This window comes from Nerophis lumbriciformis, linkage group LG19, assembly GCF_033978685.3.
Source record: "Nerophis lumbriciformis linkage group LG19, RoL_Nlum_v2.1, whole genome shotgun sequence".
NCBI classification, from domain to species: domain Eukaryota; kingdom Metazoa; phylum Chordata; class Actinopteri; order Syngnathiformes; family Syngnathidae; genus Nerophis; species Nerophis lumbriciformis.
Window position 1 is genome coordinate 44900574 of NC_084566.2, and position 19695 is coordinate 44920268.

General features: G+C 41.1%; 1 protein-coding gene across 9 annotated transcripts in view; it reads right to left on the reverse strand.

Annotated features, from left to right (window-relative positions):
* The window catches only part of LOC133618391 (dynein, cytoplasmic 1, intermediate chain 2a-like), a 30490-nt gene extending 11145 nt beyond the window's left edge, over positions 1–19345 (reverse strand). For 2 of the 9 annotated variants that reach the window (XR_012050995.1, XM_061978701.2), the window contains exons 1-12: positions 19276–19345; positions 13112–13392; positions 11938–12073; positions 11520–11582; positions 11244–11365; positions 11089–11178; positions 7723–7885; positions 7565–7664; positions 7379–7504; positions 5080–5226; positions 4892–5005; positions 4691–4824 (exon numbers count right to left, since the gene is read on the reverse strand). Coding sequence is in view for 8 of the 9 variants with exons in the window: in XM_061978701.2 (XP_061834685.1) it covers positions 4691–4824; positions 4892–5005; positions 5080–5226; positions 7379–7504; positions 7565–7664; positions 7723–7885; positions 11089–11178; positions 11244–11365; positions 11520–11582; positions 11938–12073; positions 13112–13391 (1475 nt within the window). In the remaining variant the exon portion in view is untranslated. Of the gene's footprint in view, positions 1–4690; positions 4825–4891; positions 5006–5079; positions 5227–7378; positions 7505–7564; positions 7665–7722; positions 7886–11088; positions 11179–11243; positions 11366–11519; positions 11583–11937; positions 12074–12997; positions 13023–13111; positions 13393–19275 lie in introns of those variants that run through there. The other 7 variants (XM_061978705.2, XM_061978703.2, XM_061978707.2 and 4 more) reach the window with 7 other exon arrangements.
* Positions 19346–19695: the final 350 nt, after the last annotated feature.

A 19695-nucleotide genomic window follows, 5' to 3' on the forward strand; every position in this document is an offset into this window, starting at 1 on the left:
TACTGACATGTTCAAACACCTCAGTGATGCCCACCTTACTGGAACACACACAATACTGACATGTTCAAACACCTCAGTGATGCCCGCCTTACTGGAACACACACAATACTGACATGTTCAAACACCTCAGTGATGCCCGCCTTACTGGAACACACACAATACTGACATGTTCAAACACCTCAGTGATGCCCGCCTTACTGGAACACACACAATACTGACATGCTCAAACACCTCAGTGATGCCCGCCTTACTGGAACACACACAATACTGACATGCTCAAACACCTCAGTGATGCCCGCCTTACTGGAACACACACAATACTGACATGTTCAAACACCTCAGTGATGCCCACCTTACTGGAACACACACAATACTGACATGTTCAAACACCTCAGTGATGCCCGCCTTACTGGAACACACACAATACTGACATGCTCAAACACCTCAGTGATGCCCGCCTTACTGGAACACACACAATACTGACATGTTCAAACACCTCAGTGATGCCCGCCTTACTGGAACACACACAATACTGACATGTTCAAACACCTCAGTGATGCCCGCCTTACTGGAACATACACAATACTGACATGTTCAAACACCTCAGTGATGCCCGCCTTACTGGAACACACACAATACTGACATGTTCAAACACCTCAGTGATGCCCACCTTACTGGAACACACACAATACTGACATGTTCAAACACCTCAGTGATGCCCGCCTTACTGGAACATACACAATACTGACATGTTCAAACACCTCAGTGATGCCCGCCTTACTGGAACACACACAATACTGACATGTTCAAACACCTCAGTGATGCCCACCTTACTGGAACACACACAATACTGACATGTTCAAACACCTCAGTGATGCCCGCCTTACTGGAACACACACAATACTGACATGTTCAAACACCTCAGTGATGCCCGCCTTACTGGAACACACACAATACTGACATGTTCAAACACCTCAGTGATGCCCGCCTTACTGGAACACACACAATACTGACATGCTCAAACACCTCAGTGATGCCCGCCTTACTGGAACACACACAATACTGACATGTTCAAACACCTCAGTGATGCCCGCCTTACTGGAACACACACAATACTGACATGTTCAAACACCTCAGTGATGCCCGCCTTACTGGAACACACACAATACTGACATGTTCAAACACCTCAGTGATGCCCGCCTTACTGGAACACACACAATACTGACATGCTCAAACACCTCAGTGATGCCCGCCTTACTGGAACACACACAATACTGACATGTTCAAACACCTCAGTGATGCCCGCCTTACTGGAACATACACAATACTGACATGTTCAAACACCTCAGTGATGCCCGCCTTACTGGAACACACACAATACTGACATGTTCAAACACCTCAGTGATGCCCACCTTACTGGAACACACACAATACTGACATGTTCAAACACCTCAGTGATGCCCGCCTTACTGGAACACACACAATACTGACATGTTCAAACACCTCAGTGATGCCCGCCTTACTGGAACATACACAATACTGACATGTTCAAACACCTCAGTGATGCCCGCCTTACTGGAACACACACAATACTGACATGTTCAAACACCTCAGTGATGCCCACCTTACTGGAACACACACAATACTGACATGTTCAAACACCTCAGTGATGCCCGCCTTACTGGAACACACACAATACTGACATGTTCAAACACCTCAGTGATGCCCGCCTTACTGGAACACACACAATACTGACATGTTCAAACACCTCAGTGATGCCCGCCTTACTGGAACACACACAATACTGACATGCTCAAACACCTCAGTGATGCCCGCCTTACTGGAACACACACAATACTGACATGCTCAAACACCTCAGTGATGCCCGCCTTACTGGAACACACACAATACTGACATGTTCAAACACCTCAGTGATGCCCACCTTACTGGAACACACACAATACTGACATGTTCAAACACCTCAGTGATGCCCGCCTTACTGGAACACACACAATACTGACATGCTCAAACACCTCAGTGATGCCCGCCTTACTGGAACACACACAATACTGACATGTTCAAACACCTCAGTGATGCCCGCCTTACTGGAACACACACAATACTGACATGTTCAAACACCTCAGTGATGCCCGCCTTACTGGAACATACACAATACTGACATGTTCAAACACCTCAGTGATGCCCGCCTTACTGGAACACACACAATACTGACATGTTCAAACACCTCAGTGATGCCCACCTTACTGGAACACACACAATACTGACATGTTCAAACACCTCAGTGATGCCCGCCTTACTGGAACATACACAATACTGACATGTTCAAACACCTCAGTGATGCCCGCCTTACTGGAACACACACAATACTGACATGTTCAAACACCTCAGTGATGCCCACCTTACTGGAACACACACAATACTGACATGTTCAAACACCTCAGTGATGCCCGCCTTACTGGAACACACACAATACTGACATGTTCAAACACCTCAGTGATGCCCGCCTTACTGGAACACACACAATACTGACATGTTCAAACACCTCAGTGATGCCCGCCTTACTGGAACACACACAATACTGACATGCTCAAACACCTCAGTGATGCCCGCCTTACTGGAACACACACAATACTGACATGTTCAAACACCTCAGTGATGCCCGCCTTACTGGAACACACACAATACTGACATGTTCAAACACCTCAGTGATGCCCGCCTTACTGGAACATACACAATACTGACATGTTCAAACACCTCAGTGATGCCCGCCTTACTGGAACACACACAATACTGACATGTTCAAACACCTCAGTGATGCCCACCTTACTGGAACACACACAATACTGACATGTTCAAACACCTCAGTGATGCCCGCCTTACTGGAACACACACAATACTGACATGTTCAAACACCTCAGTGATGCCCGCCTTACTGGAACATACACAATACTGACATGTTCAAACACCTCAGTGATGCCCGCCTTACTGGAACACACACAATACTGACATGTTCAAACACCTCAGTGATGCCCACCTTACTGGAACACACACAATACTGACATGTTCAAACACCTCAGTGATGCCCGCCTTACTGGAACACACACAATACTGACATGTTCAAACACCTCAGTGATGCCCGCCTTACTGGAACACACACAATACTGACATGTTCAAACACCTCAGTGATGCCCGCCTTACTGGAACACACACAATACTGACATGCTCAAACACCTCAGTGATGCCCGCCTTACTGGAACACACACAATACTGACATGCTCAAACACCTCAGTGATGCCCGCCTTACTGGAACACACACAATACTGACATGTTCAAACACCTCAGTGATGCCCACCTTACTGGAACACACACAATACTGACATGTTCAAACACCTCAGTGATGCCCGCCTTACTGGAACACACACAATACTGACATGCTCAAACACCTCAGTGATGCCCGCCTTACTGGAACACACACAATACTGACATGTTCAAACACCTCAGTGATGCCCGCCTTACTGGAACACACACAATACTGACATGTTCAAACACCTCAGTGATGCCCGCCTTACTGGAACATACACAATACTGACATGTTCAAACACCTCAGTGATGCCCGCCTTACTGGAACACACACAATACTGACATGTTCAAACACCTCAGTGATGCCCACCTTACTGGAACACACACAATACTGACATGTTCAAACACCTCAGTGATGCCCGCCTTACTGGAACATACACAATACTGACATGTTCAAACACCTCAGTGATGCCCGCCTTACTGGAACACACACAATACTGACATGTTCAAACACCTCAGTGATGCCCACCTTACTGGAACACACACAATACTGACATGTTCAAACACCTCAGTGATGCCCGCCTTACTGGAACACACACAATACTGACATGTTCAAACACCTCAGTGATGCCCGCCTTACTGGAACACACACAATACTGACATGCTCAAACCTTGCTTTTCAGAAAAACAAGTTTTTTTTATACGGGCCAAACATTGTGTGTCAAACTAGTCAGCTGACATGGAATAAAGTTCTTCAACAAAGAAACTCACGTGTTGTTGACTGAGTTGCTGTACTTTTTTGTATTATATTGAGTACGCCTGCATAATAATTAGTGATCATGGTGCAGTGTGTGATTGCTATGAGAAGTGTTTTGATGAAAGTCTGGGATTAAAGTGACTCTAGACTTCCTTTCTGCTGAGCTTTTATGTCATCTTCCTGAAGCAGTTTGAGTGACCATCTCCAGTTGATGTTATTAACTGTAATGTAAACATGGATGTGAAGCTCCTCCTCTCTACAAGCCGCCAGCAGGCGATGGCTTCAATGATGTCGTCTGACGGCGATGGAAGATAAAATGGTCTTGTCTGGTCGGGAGAAGGACTTGCCATGGCTTTGGATCAGAGATTTCTAGAATGTCCCTTTTTTGTCCCTATTTTCAAGCATGTGGCTCAACAGTAACTGGATGCCATTCCATTTTCCCACACTACGGAATGGACCGAGGGTCAAAGAGGAGTCAGGACGCATTTGCATCAAAAAACGTATCGCCGTTAAATGAACTTATAGTTAACGTGTTAACTTTGACAGCCCTAATAATACGTTGCAAGGTTTGAAGGCCACACCAAGAAGCAGAAGCACCTGCTGTGAACTCACCTTCCATGGCGGCAGGCGGTGTACACAGAGCCGTCCTCGCTGCCCACTACAAAGTTGTTGACGTCACCCAGGGGGAAGGCCATGGAGGTGACGGCCACCGCCTTGCTCTGCTTGAACACCAGCTCCAGGCTGTCCTGTGGGGGCGGGGCCTCTTACAACAGGGCGTGTTGAGAGTGGGACTCACCTGGGCGCTGGGAGTACCTGCGGCTGGGACAACATGTCCAGGCTCCACGAGCACATCTTGCCATCTGTGGAGATGCTGATCAGGTTGTTGGCGTTCTGGGTGCCCACCACGTTCACACAGTAGACCGGGTGCTGCCACAGGAGAGAAAGTCTCACTCAGCGTGTGTGTGTGAGTGTGTGTGTGTCTGTGTGTGTGTGTGCATTACAGTGTGTGCAGCTGCAGACAGGGGAGTTCTCTGGACAGGTGTGCGCTTGTTGCTGCGGTTGTCCCATAAGACGATCTGTCCCGAGTAAGTCCCGCCCACCACCAGGTTGGGGTGAAACTTTGCAAAGCTGGCTGACATCACCTCTGACTGAGCACAACACATTTGGGTTTACTGAGCATTCACTTCAGGTGCTATTGAGTTCAATGAAAGAAGACCATAACACAGCTAAATCTAATGTACACCAGTATTTGTCCTGTTAAAGACTTTATGGTTGGATGTAGACTAAGCACCAGTATTTGTCCTGTTAAAGACTTTATGGTTTGATGTAGACTAAGCACCAGTATTTGTCCTGTTAAAGACTTTATGGTTGGATGTAGACTAAGCACCAGTATTTGTCCTGTTAAAGACTTTATGGTTGGATGTAGACTAAGCACCAGTATTTGTCCTGTTAAAGACTTTATGGTTGGATGTAGACTAAGCACCAGTATTTGTTGTGTTAAAGACTTTATGGTTGGATGTAGACTAAGCACCAGTATGTGTTCGTGTTAAAGACTTTATGGTTGGACGTAGACTAAGCACCAGTATTTGTTGTGTTAAAGACTTTATGGTTTGATGTAGACTAAGCACCAGTATTTGTCCTGTTAAAGACTTTATGGTTGGATGTAGACTAAGCACCAGTATTTGTTGTGTTAAAAACTTTATGGTTGGATGTAGACTAAGCACCAGTATTTGTTGTGTTAAAGACTTTATGGTTTGATGTAGACTAAGCACCAGTATTTGTTGTGTTAAAGACTTTATAGTTTGATGTAGACTAAGCACCAGTATTTGTCCTGATAAAGACTTTATGGTTGGATGTAGACTAAGCACCAGTATTTGTCCTGTTAAAGACTTTATGGTTGGATGTAGACTAAGCACCAGTATTTGTCCTGTTAAAGACTTTATGGTTTGATGTAGACTAAGCACCAGTATTTGTTGTGTTAAAGACTTTATGGTTTGATGTAGACTAAGCACCAGTATTTGTCCTGATAAAGACTTTATGGTTGGATGTAGACTAAGCACCAGTATTTGTCCTGTTAAAGACTTTATGGTTGGATGAAGACTAAGCACCAGTATTTGTCCTGTTAAAGACTTTATGGTTGGATGTAGACTAAGCACCAGTATTTGTTGTGTTAAAGACTTTATGGTTTGATGTAGACTAAGCACCAGTATTTGTTGTGTTAAAGACTTTATAGTTTGATGTAGACTAAGCACCAGTATTTGTCCTGATAAAGACTTTATGGTTGGATGTAGACTAAGCACCAGTATTTGTCCTGTTAAAGACTTTATGGTTTGATGTAGACTAAGCACCAGTATTTGTTGTGTTAAAGACTTTATGGTTTGATGTAGACTAAGCACCAGTATTTGTCCTGATAAAGACTTTATGGTTGGATGTAGACTAAGCACCAGTATTTGTCCTGTTAAAGACTTTATGGTTGGATGAAGACTAAGCACCAGTATTTGTCCTGTTAAAGACTTTATGGTTGGATGTAGACTAAGCACCAGTATTTGTCCTGTTAAAGACTTTATGGTTTGATGTAGACTAAGCACCAGTATTTGTTGTGTTAAAGACTTTATAGTTTGATGTAGACTAAGCACCAGTATTTGTCCTGTTAAAGACTTTATGGTTGGATGTAGACTAAGCACCAGTATTTGTTGTGTTAAAGACTTTATGGTCCTGCTGCTGAAAAACATCCCCACATCATGATGCTGCCACCACTCAATTGTTGTTTCATCCGACCATATCATTTTTCTTTCTCATGGTCTGAGAGTATTTCAGGTGCATTTTGGCAAACTTTTTAGGAAGAAATGGCTTCTGTCTGGCCACTCTACCATACAGGCCTGATTGGTAGCTTGTCCTTCTGGAAGGTTCTCCTCTCTCCACAGAGGAATGATGTAGCTGTGACACAATGACCATGGTCTTGGTCACCTCCCTGACTAGACTAAGATGAATGCATCAATGTACAGAGACATCCTGGATGAAAACCAACACTTCCCATCCAACCTGATGGAGCTTGAGAGGTGCGGCAAAGAGGAATGGTTGAAAGTGTCCAAAGATAGGTGTGCCAACCTTGTGGCATCGTCATCCAAAAGACTAATTGCTGCCATCAATGCATCAACAAAGTATTGAGCAAAGGCTGTGAATACTTGAAAGTTTTTAGTTGGTTTTTTTTATATTGTCATGATTGGGTATTGTGTGTAGAATGAATGTATTCCATTTAGGAATAAGGCTGTAACTTACCAAAATGAGTGTTCTTCCTACCTGGCAGTGGAAGATGTACTCTGGTGTGTCCTTCTTGTACTTCATGTTCCACACCAGCGCCACTCCGTCAGGCTCATGGGGACAATCTTCATTGTTGTTGTAGGAGGCCACCAGCAGCTCTGGGTACTGGCAGACCACACCTATTAGTCTCATTCAAAGTGTGCTGATCTACTACTGCAAGCCCACCTGAGGAGACCAGTCCAGACAGGTGACCACTCGGTTTTTTGTCCAGCGTTCATCAGCAAACTGTCTGTTCAGAACCAGCTTGGCTCCTGCCTGCAGGTCCCTGAGCAGGACACACCATTTCAAGTGCTGCAACACTCCATCTACTTCTCTCTTCTCACCCCTCTTTGTCCTCCAGGTCTCGCCCGCTGTAGTCAAAGCAGACGTCCACCTGCTCGGCCAGCGCTCGCTCCACAATCCTGCTGCCACGCTCAAAGAAGGTCAGGAAGTCCTCAGAGTGCAGGAGCTGCAGCTTCTCTTCTTCAGTCAGCTCTTTGATTGTGTCTGCACACACACACACACACACACACACACACACACACACACACACACACACACACACACACACACACACACACACACACACACACACACAGGGGAAACACACACACACACACACAGGAGAAACATTCCTTCTTCATGAAACTGAAACTGGAATTACAACTAAAGCACTTTTAAGTTGTCTTTTTAAAAGATAGATAGATAAATAGATGGATAGATGATAGATGGATAGATAGATAGATAGATAGATAGATGGATAGATGGATAGATAGATAGATACATAGATAGATGGATAGATGGATAGATAGATAGATAGATAGATACCATACCATACCATACCAACTTTATTTATAAAGCCCTTTAAAAACAAGCACAGTTGAAGAACAAAGGGCTGTACACCAAAAAGAAATACAGGCAAAGGACAGACTAAAAAATAACATTTAAAACAGAAATAAAAATACACAATGAAAAAGCAAATACAAATTACCCTAAGAACAATTTGTTAGATAAAAAGCAGTTAAAAAGTTAAAAAGCAGTTAAAAAATCTCAGTCTCATGCTGGGTTGGTCTTAAAAATAGCCAAAGAAGGAGCCTGTGTCACATGGAGAGGGAGATATAACAAGAGAAACAATGCAGTAGTGACCATATTTTATGACCCCTATGTCAAATGATGATGTATAGCACTTCAGCTATCCATTATTGTTTTAGTAATCAAGTAATGTATTGATTCATTTGTTTGAATCATCGAATAAAACACACTTTCTAACCCTAATGCATCTTTTAGAGAACATTGGTGAAATAAAGAGGGTTTTTACTACCTAAAACTAGGTATCGTATTTTCTGCACTATAAGGCGCACCTAAAAACCTCCCATTTCCTCAAAAGCTGACAGTGTGCCTTATAATCCAATGCGCCTTATATATGGACCAATATTGAGCCACAACAGGTCTCGCAACTACGGTAACTACGCCGACTTCATTTTCCCCCTTCTATGGCTGCTTACCGAAGAACTTCTTCTTCTACGGGGGAAAATGAAGTCCCGTAGTTGCGAGACCTAAACTTTATGTAAAGACCCAAAAATGGCTCCTGTGAAGAGACACGCTTACGGCGCAGAGTTCAAACTCAAGGCGATCAGTCACGCAGTAGAACACGGGAATAGAGCACCAGCGAGAGAATTGAACATTAAGGAATGAATGGTGTGGAAGTGGAAGAAGCAACATGATGACCTGAGCCAAGTAAAGAGGACTAAACAGAGGGAACAAAGCAAGATGGCTACAGTTGGAGGACAAAGTGGTTGTTGAACAGAGAGCAGCAAGTAGAAGTGTCAGTACAATCATTATTTGTTTTCTTGACATTCCCTTTAGCGCAGCTCCATCTAATGGATGCATAACGTAACCCCAGCCTCTACTGTAGCCTCTATTCTATGCGCCTTATAATGCGGTGCGCCTTATATAAATACTTGCCAACCCTCCCGGATTTTCCGGGAGACTCCCGAAATTCAGCGCCTCTCCCAAAAACCTCCCGGGACAAATTTCCTCCCGAAATTCAGGCGGGCCTGGAGCCCACGCCCCCTCCAGGTCCGCATGGAGCAATGTTGTTGTAATATATTGAGTTGGAGGCAATAACCAGGCGAGGTGATGAAGTACGTCTCTCTACTGTAGACTTCAGAACAGACTCACACACTTGACGTCAGGTGCGCAACACCACGTAAATCGTTGGCCAACCAAAAAGTAACCCCAGTACGCTATAGCCAACATTCACCAGGAGATGGCAACAGACAAACAAAGATCACTCAATTACATTCCTCCCCTTTTAGAAATGTGGAAGTTACTCAAAAGAAATAAACAACCCAACCAAAAAATGCAGCAGCTCAATTAAAAAACTGTACTTAAGCCACATTCTTTTTTTTTTTTAGTACTGAACTCTTAACCCTCATTTGTAAACAATAACATGCTTATTATACAAACAGTATTTGTACATCTTTAACACAGATTATTATACTGTCTTCAGAGATTCAGTTTATTTGGTGGTACTCGAAACCTTTCTGGGTACCTGCGGATCACTGGTGGGGTTTTTGTTGTGGGTGATCTGGGTTCTGATGATGGCAACTCAGCAGCCCTTGAATCTGGTTCAATGATGAGACTAGTTTGTGTTTGACTCACTGATGGTCCTGATGATGGAATTGAAACAGCACTGTCCAGTTGTACTGATGGCACATTTTCTGCAACTGGTGGAGACTAGATAACTGGCAGTCTCTCCATGTTTTCTCGCCATGGTAACATGTGATCCACATGCACTGTGCGCTGTCTCTGTCCCTCTTGAGATACATATATATATATATATATATATATATATATATATATATATATATATATATATATATATATATATATATATATATATAGAAGAAAATACTTCACTTTCAGTGAATTCTAGCTATATATATATTTTTAATTTTATTTTATTTTATATATATATATATATATATATATATACAGTATATATATATGTATATATATATATATATATATACTGTATGTATGTATGAAATACTTGACTTGGTGAATTCTAGCTGTAAATATACTCCTCCCCACTTAGCCACGCCCCCAACCACGCCCCCGCCCCACCCCGACCACGCCCACCCCCCACCTCCCGAAATCGGACGTCTCAAGGTTGGCAAGTGCGCCTTATATATGAACAGTTTTAAAATAGGCCATTCATTGAAGGTGCGCCTTACAATGCGGAAAATACGGTAATAAATAACAAATTACTGAACTAAACAAAAATACTCTCTGATAAAGTGTAATAAATTGTGTGACAATGTATTTCACACATTTGAAAATGAATCGATGAATTAAAAAACTATTGTATTAATGATGAGTATGAAAATGAGTTGGAGGAGTTAGCATTAACACACTCACTGTAGCCACTGACACATTCCTCAATGTGTTTGAAGAAAACATTTGTTATGCAAGTCAAAAATAGAAGATGTGCCAAAATAGACTTTTACATTGATGCTGCACTTAAATATGAAGGATGTTTTCTAATAACATGCTGCATTATTGATCACGTGCTATGGTGAAATGCTGGCTCTGCAAACATTACAACTTTTTCACTTTTAAATGATCGACAGCTGCTCTTTTCTTCTTTGAGCCAAGAATTCCATGTGGACAAGACTCAAAGTGCTTCATTTTTCAAGCTCGCTTACCCTCCTCCTGCTGGTCACCCTGGTCTTCTTTGTCTTCTTGTGTGTCCTCTGTCGGTGGGGGGGCACTTATCTCATCATCCTCATCCTCATCTGTAGAAGCCACAAGCCTGTCACTCCCAGATCACACCCTCAAGTGTCACTCTCTGTCTGCTTACCAGCTTTTTCTTCTGTGTGAGCTTCAGTGGGGGTCTGGGTTTCTTTGGAGTAAGACACCATTTCTTTAGGGACAATGTCCACTTGAGTCACTTTGGACATGGTGAGCTTCACCGCCCCACGCCTGCATATAGGCATCACAGCGGAAATAAACACCGGGAGGAAGATTGCAGCACAGGAGAGAAGGTGAGATGAGCGGGAAAACACTGAAAATGGCTTCCAGTACAAAGAAAGGACTAAGACTGATGAAAGCAGAGAAGCTAAAGGAGGAGCAGTACCCCATCAGCTCAGAGTCGGAGTGGAGTTGCAGAGTAGAGGGGTCAGGGTCCCAGTGCAATGTCCTTAAAGGGGCCAAACCACCAGAGGATGGAGTTAGCAATTAGAGACAGGAGACACAGGACGGGACAAGAAAGGGAGATGGAAGAGAGTTGAAGATGACAGGGAGAGAGCATGTTAATTGAGTAAACATCAGCATGCTGCTTCATTCAAACAGCTCATGGACACCACATTAGGTACACCACTGCTATTACAGCAACGTTGTGTGTTATCTATGGCTACAGGAAATACTACAACTGATCTTAATGTATTTGTAAAGACACTATTTGGATTAGATGTGTACCTAATGAAGTGTCTGTCCACTCCTTTCGTGCTAAAGTGCACATGCAATAAGCTCATCTCACAAATACAAACACACACCTTGGTCCGGCGTTTCCGTCCCCAGAATCCTGGCTTCCTGCGTCGCTGCCCACTGATTTGTTGGAGGGAGACATGGGGGCGGGGACTAGGTAGTGAAACAGACAGGTATCTTCTGTTACTACCCTGAGGGGCTGAGCTGTGAGCAGCAGGTGTGTGTGCATGCAGCAAAGGGGTGACAATACACACACAGGAGAGAGAAGAGAGAATGAGAAGGTAAATGACATGCTCAGATATGATGAGAAGTGAGAGGGGTGGAAGGAGTTACAGTTAGAGCAGTGGTTCTTAACCTGGGTTCCATCGAACCCTAGGGGTTCGGTGAGTCGGCCTCAGGGGGCGGAGGTCAAGACACGCCCGACTAATCGTGTAAATAAAAACTTCTCCCTATCGGCATATTATGGATACCCCCAAACAATGTTCCCTCTAATTTTCCATCTGTGTGAGCAAACGCAAAAACTCCTTGAGCATTCGGTGGAGCACATGTGGTCACACCTGCAGCACACCTGTCCCAAACCTGACGAAATAACAAGTTCAATGTTTTATTATTATAATCAAAAGACAACAGTAATTTCCATGAGATTATTTTCTAATATAAGTGTTTTGGCCCACTTACAATGACTATAACATATTGTTTTTCATGAGCTGTGTACTAGTATTATACGTCTGGGTGGGGGTCCTACTTTGGAAATCATTTGTACCCCTTTCAGATATGGCATTTAGTTCCCACTAAAACTTTCACATGTTGCACAATGAGATGTAAACTTGGGATTATGTGTACATTCCTGTCTCTTTCTGTTTGTAAAATATATATCTATTAGTATTTCTTTAATATACCGTAATAACATCATTTTATGATTACGGTTCGGGTTGGGTGAATGCGCATATGAAACTGGTGGGGTTCGGTACCTCCAACAAGGTTAAGAACCACTGAGTTAGAGGGAGACTTTGTTAAAGTTACAGTGAGAGGGAGACTTTGTTAAAGGGCATCAAAGCAGACCTCATGTGTGTTACAGTGCTGATAAAACAAGAGCATGCAGGTGTGTGCGTGTGTGTGTGTGTGTACCGTGTGTTATGTCTGAGGTGATGCCAACACTACACATGCTGGTGTGTGTGTGTGTGTACCGTGTGTTATGTCTGAGGTGATGCCAACACTACACATGCTGGTGTGTGTGTGTACCGTGTGTTATGTCTGAGGTGATGCCAACACTCTGCAGCATGGCCTCTGCCTCCTTCCTCTTCCTCTCCAGGTCAGAGTCTTCATGGTCCACACCACGCTTGGAGTCTCCCTGTACACAACAAGGACAAGATGAGTTCCTCTTGTTTGGAGCCTTACACCTCGGGCCACTCACATCTTTCTTCTTTTTCTCCTCTTCTTTTCTCTTCTTCTCTTCTCGAATCTGGGCGATCCGCTGTTTCTTCCTCTCCAGCTCAGCCTTCAGCTCACTCTTGTCAGACATTCTGCAGGAAGAGATCAATAGTGAACACTCACATGTCGTCCTGCGCTGAGAGCAAATATACGTCCAGTTGCAAGTGAGGCGTGACCACCAACCTTCTCAACAACAACAAACGTCTTCAATGCAGTCAAATTGAAACCAAATCTTCTGGAAAAATATGCCTATAAAGTATATGCATAAAAGTGCATCATATTTTGTACTAATTATTCTCATAAAGGGCTTGTTTGCGAGCTTTACCACACCTGTGTTGTGAGCATTATATCTTTCAGCAGCTAATGATGTACATAACACCAGCATGTGCATTAGCTTTCTGTGTTGCGATCTGGCTAGCTCATGTATAATATATATATATATATTAAGGCTGCAGCTAACGATTATTTTTCTATCGATTAATCTATAGATTATTTTTTCGATTAATCGGTTAATCTATAGATTATTTTTTTCGATTAATCTATAGATTATTTTTCCTTTTACCGATTATTTTTTTTATTTAAAATGAAGATGAAAAAATAAATGTTGGCCAGTTTTTTCAAAAGGCATGACTTTTATATACAAAAAAAAAAGTATGGCCACTCAGTCAACATTGACAACAACATGACAAAATATTCTGTAACAATGTAAACATTTAAAACTTTTAACATTTAACACAATTAAAAGTAGCTTATTTGCTTTTTAATGTGCAAATATAAAAGTAAACATCCAGTGCAAATCTTAATATTCTGCAATAGTATAAGCATTTCTAAAGTAAAAGTATTGCTTATTTTGCTTTAAAATGTGCAAAAATAAAGATAAACATCCAATACAAAAAAGTGCAAAACGAAATATTCTGTAACAGTGTAAACATTTCAACAAAAGTAAAAGTATTGCTTATTTTGCTTAATAACACAACAATGATAGTATGATTAAAGTGAAAGTTAATTGTTGGTTTGTACATAGTATATGTAACTGTTAATGTTGTAAAAGGTATTTGCACAACTAATTAACGTTAGCGTTAAAGAGGAGCGCGTCTTTGTAAACACTGAATAGGCACGCCAAACGCGCCTCTCAGAGCGAAACAGTGTTTTAGTTTATGAATTTACAACGCAGATACAAATGACACATTCATGATTTTGTGTAATGATGACAACGTATACTCACGCGGACGATTGACTAGTTGATGGTGATGGCAAGAACGCTGTCGGGTGTTTTCTTTTCAAATGTTCCTTCATAGCCGTTGTGCTGCTATGATAGGCCATTTCCGCTCGACACAGTGTGCATACAACAACTGTAAAGTGTTTTGCTTTTTTCGCTGTGCTTATCCCACACTTGAAGGGATGTACCAATGCTGAATGTGGCTTCTGGATTTCACTCAAAAGACCAGACCGTAGTTACTTTTTCCTTTTATTTTCCTTTAGTTTGCAACAGTTTTTCCAACCAAGAAACAGCTTCTTTTTTCTTCTTTAGTCTTTTTAGCAGTCTTTAGCAGTGTTAATAGACTTTAGTTTCTTTAGCTGTCATTAGCTGTCTTTAGTAGCCTTTAGTAGCCTTTAGTAGCCTTTAGCTTCTTTAGTAGGTGAAAAACCTTTAAGGACAAAACACCACAAGATTAACATGCTGTAAAAAATCAATCAATTATCAATCCCATAATTTACAACTATTAATTAGGCTATCAAACTCTTAACCATTAAACAAGTGCAAGAAAATGGACACATCTTTTCCCTTTAAGTTAAAACAGATTTTAAATAAATTGTCTCAACATAAATGCACCAAGATACATATAAAATACATTTAACACCAGAAACACAATAGATAAATGCAACAGAAAACCCAATATGCAAATACATAAATACCTAACCAATTAACCACCTATTTAGATACATATTTAAAATCCATATTCAATATAAATATATTATTAATTTAGCAGTGAAACACTCAATCTTAAACGCTGTCTACTGGTAGAAAAATGCCCCTTTTTCTACGCCCTCACCAACACAGTTAAATCCAACACTTTAAATTGAGCGACTTCACCCTCCTGATGAAGCAAACTGCTCCAACATTTATCAAACTAAGCAAAGAATATCAACACTAAACAACAGTTACATAACACACTGTGTGTATTTAGCCTCCAGACTAAGCACGCTACATGCACACAACCCCGCCCCCCATCTCACCAGCGCAACAGGTGCGCCACACCCACGAAGAGAAATATTAAATCTTACATACTTTTGGCACAACTCTTGGTTATCTGTAATGAACTAAACCTTTTTCCACTCTGCGCTGGCGTCTTTTGTACTCCTTGATTTGACACAGCGGTCTAATTACCGGGCTCGCGCACCAGCAGATGAGACAGGAGCGCGCCGCGTTATACCTGCGCGCGAACGTAAACTGATCGGCTCTGATTTTATAAGCCGACTGGCCGAAATAATGCCGAATTATATACATTTCCTGGGGTTGCCTAGGTGAATAGGGATGCGGATGTGCTCTAAGATAAAATATAATTTTATTAAGTGGGGTTTGGCTGGTTGCTAAACAGCCACGGTTGCGAGCTCGCGCTTCAGCTGACGAGACAGCTGTTCACCGCTACAACATTATTAGGCCGTTTATTGAAATACTCCCACACTTTTGACGACTTTTGGCGTGCTTTTTTTCCCTCGCTCGCACCGCTCGCATCATCTGCTTTGCGCTCCGCCATGACGGCAGTGTGACGTAAATATGCGACACGTCGAAGCATAAAAACGACGTCGACGTATTTATGTAACCGATGACGTCGACTACGTCGACGCGTCGTTTCAGCCTTAATATATATATATATATATATATATATATATATATATATATATATATATATATATATATATATATATATATATATATATATACAGTACAGGCCAAAAGTTTGGACACACCTTCTCCTCATTCAATGTGTTTTCTTTATTTTCATGACTATTTACATTGTAGATTGTCACATCAAAACTATGACACCTGTGAAGTGAAAACCCTTTCAGGTGACTACCTCTTGAAGCTCATGGAGAGAATGCCAAGAGTGTGCAAAGCAGTAATCACAGCAAAGGGTGGCTATTTTGAAGAAACTAGAATATAAAACATATTTTCAGTTATTTTTTTGTTAAGTACATAACTCCACATGTGTTCATTCATAGTTTTGATGTGACAATCTACAATGTAAATAGTCATGAAAATAAAGAAAACACATTGAATGAGAAGGTGTGTCCAAACTTTTGGCCTGTACTGTATATATGTATTATATATCTAATGATATATATAGACTGTATATATATATATATATATCCCCAAAACATTGATAAGGTTATTTGTTTTCCAATCAAAAGAGTTTGAGGCTTGTGTGGCACATACACGCAGCAGAAGACTCATTTAGGAGAACAAAGTCAGTATTTGTTTCTACAGTTTGGTGAATATATGCCTGTTAGTAAAAATACATTTGCTGTTCTATGTCCATTTTTTCCCATTAAATTTGCATTTGATAAACGTTTAAACAAGTGCGCTGTGCTAAATTTCATCTTTGTACGCTAGTATTAAGCCAGCAGCATTACAGCCTGCCTTCATCCTGTATAATTGCATTTCTTTTTACCAGTTTATACAACAAACTGATTGAACAAGTATATGCACTTTATATGTATATCAATGGATTTTCCTTTGTGTGTTTATTGCTCTTAGTTTTACAATAAACAATCTCAAGTAGTTGTTTGCATCTCTAATTTAAAAGACTGCTTACATAAACTAAATTCCAACATTTAGGGAGGGCAGAATAATATGTCATTAAAGAAGAGTGCAGCAACAATTGAAAAATAGAGCAAAACGGTATAAGAACAAAATATACTGTATAATTACTAATAACACAGATTTGTTTTTAAATACATGTACAACATTTTTTTATCCTCTTTAAATGTAAATAAATGTTAAATGTATGCATTATCGCTGATAATGCAAATGATCATATAATGACAGCATGGTATATTGGCAATATGTAGGAAACTCTGATTACTTTTACACATCACTATTACCAAAGGTCTTTAAGCGTTACTAACAACTTAGTTTTTTTTTTACCAGATAGCTATTTACACTTTTTGGTCAGAACATTAGCTAATACAGCACATTTGTCCAACAGACCAACACAAAAACAATTTACACAGATCATGACTTGTCAGAGAAGTATTCATTTAACATCATGCTTCTTCATAATTGTGGTTGTATTGCAGATTACGGCACTTAAATTCGATCGTTCATGCATGGAAGGAGACTATTCTTGCTACAGTCACTTTGAAAATTCACAGGCTTAATCTATTGCAGATTTGTTTTTTGTAAAGCATATCTTGGACTTGATCTGAGCATTTTCAGACAAAGAAATGTCTTAACTAACTAAGACTATCAATTAGTTAGTTAGTTAGTTAATTATTTCTTCGGTCAGTGGTCAACCACGAATTGATTAACGTGGACGCCAACTTAAAGAAGTGTAAAAACTTATTGGGGTGTTACCATTTAGTGGTCAATTGTACGGAATATGTACTGTACTGTGCAATCTACTAATAAAAGTTTCAATCAATCAATCAATCAATCAAAACAAAATAAACAAACAGTTGTACATTCATAAATTGAAAATGTTGCAGACCGAAAGGGTTTAGGCTGAAGTTGAACACTAACCCTAGAAACAATTAGAGGTGAAATAATCGATTTTTAGATGCATCGCAATTCGGACATGGAGGATTATAAAATCAATGAGCAAACATCAATAATTGATAATCGATGTATTTATTGTAAATAAAGTCATGCAGACAGTTGTAAAATGTGTCTGACTGCAGCGAGAGATTGGATCAGCTCCTTTATTTTAGGGCACTTATGTTGATGGGAATTAATTAACTGTTTCTTATTACAAATGTACTGTTTTTTTTAAAGTTGCAAGTAATAAACAGTTATTTAGTGAAACCAAAATAAATGTAAAACTGCATCAATGTAAATAAATTAAAAATGCATCTAATGTGTCTAAATCTAACAATAATCGATTTTTTATTGAATATTGGCTCCTGAATCGTAATCGAATGGTGAGGTGGCCAAGGATTCCCACCTCTACTATAAACACTTCAGTAGTATTGTTCACTAAATAAGTGCATTCAGTGGAGCATATGTCTTATTTTAAATGATGTACACTACGTTGGATTAAAGGAGTCCAATTAGAGGCCAATTAACAGCAATAAAAATGAGCGACGATATTTTTAAAAAAATCAACATTTTATTGTCAGTTAAGAGTGGGTTTAGCTGGACTTCTTCAACACATTAGTCGTAAAGAAAGTCAGCAAGTATGTTTGTATAATCCTCCCAAAGAAATGGCCCAGGGCTTAAGTTGTCACACTGCTGACATCTGATCATTACAATGTTCTCTTTATCTTTGTACAACCTCATGACTTCACATAGGGCGTAGTCTTAAACTGCACTTTCAAACCATCTGAATTCAATACATGAAGCACAATTATAAGATATCATTCATCTTTGTGTCCCAAAATCTGTGTTTTCCATCTCTGACGTCATTGTGAGGGCGTGACCCCGCCCCTCCCGCTGACAACTGTACATAACAATAGCTAGTAGGACAAATGCAGCATTCATTAAACTGCTCTTTATTTGAGTCACTTGTGAATGTCATGCCCGAAGTTTTCCACCAGCAAGTCATCTTGTCCGACAAGATTATTTGTCTAATTAGCAGCTCAGACGGGCCGCTAGCTAGCTAAGTTAGCATGCTAATCCGTGTCATTAAAAGCGGACGGGCCGCTAGCTAGCTAGGTTAGCATGCTAATCCGGCGGGCCTCTGCTGTCACAATCATCCCAACAAGCCGGGGGGAAAAAGCGCGTACATGTCAAATGTGCGTGAAGAGATAATCACCTGACGTCAGATTTGAAGCAGCCAGTGACGACAATGTTGTTGGTGAAGAGCAGTAAGTGATGGCGGTGATGATGCTGGAAGGAGGCTGGGAGACGCCGCGGCCTTTCTTCCTCGGCACTCGCCACCACAACCGGGAACAACTACCGCCCCCCGCAGGCGGAAAATATACTGCACGCAGCAAGTAGTCAAAGACTCCATGAAAAGTTGTTGTCATAAATACATCCAAATCATGCTTCATTAATGCAACCTCAGATCTAATTATCCTGGAATAATACTATTATTACAACAATTATTATATATCAATCAATCAATGTTTACTTATATAGCCCTAAATCACGAGTGTCTCAAAGGGCTGCACAAGCCACAACAACATCCTGGGCTCAGATCCCACATCAGGGCAAGGAAAAACTCAACCCAATG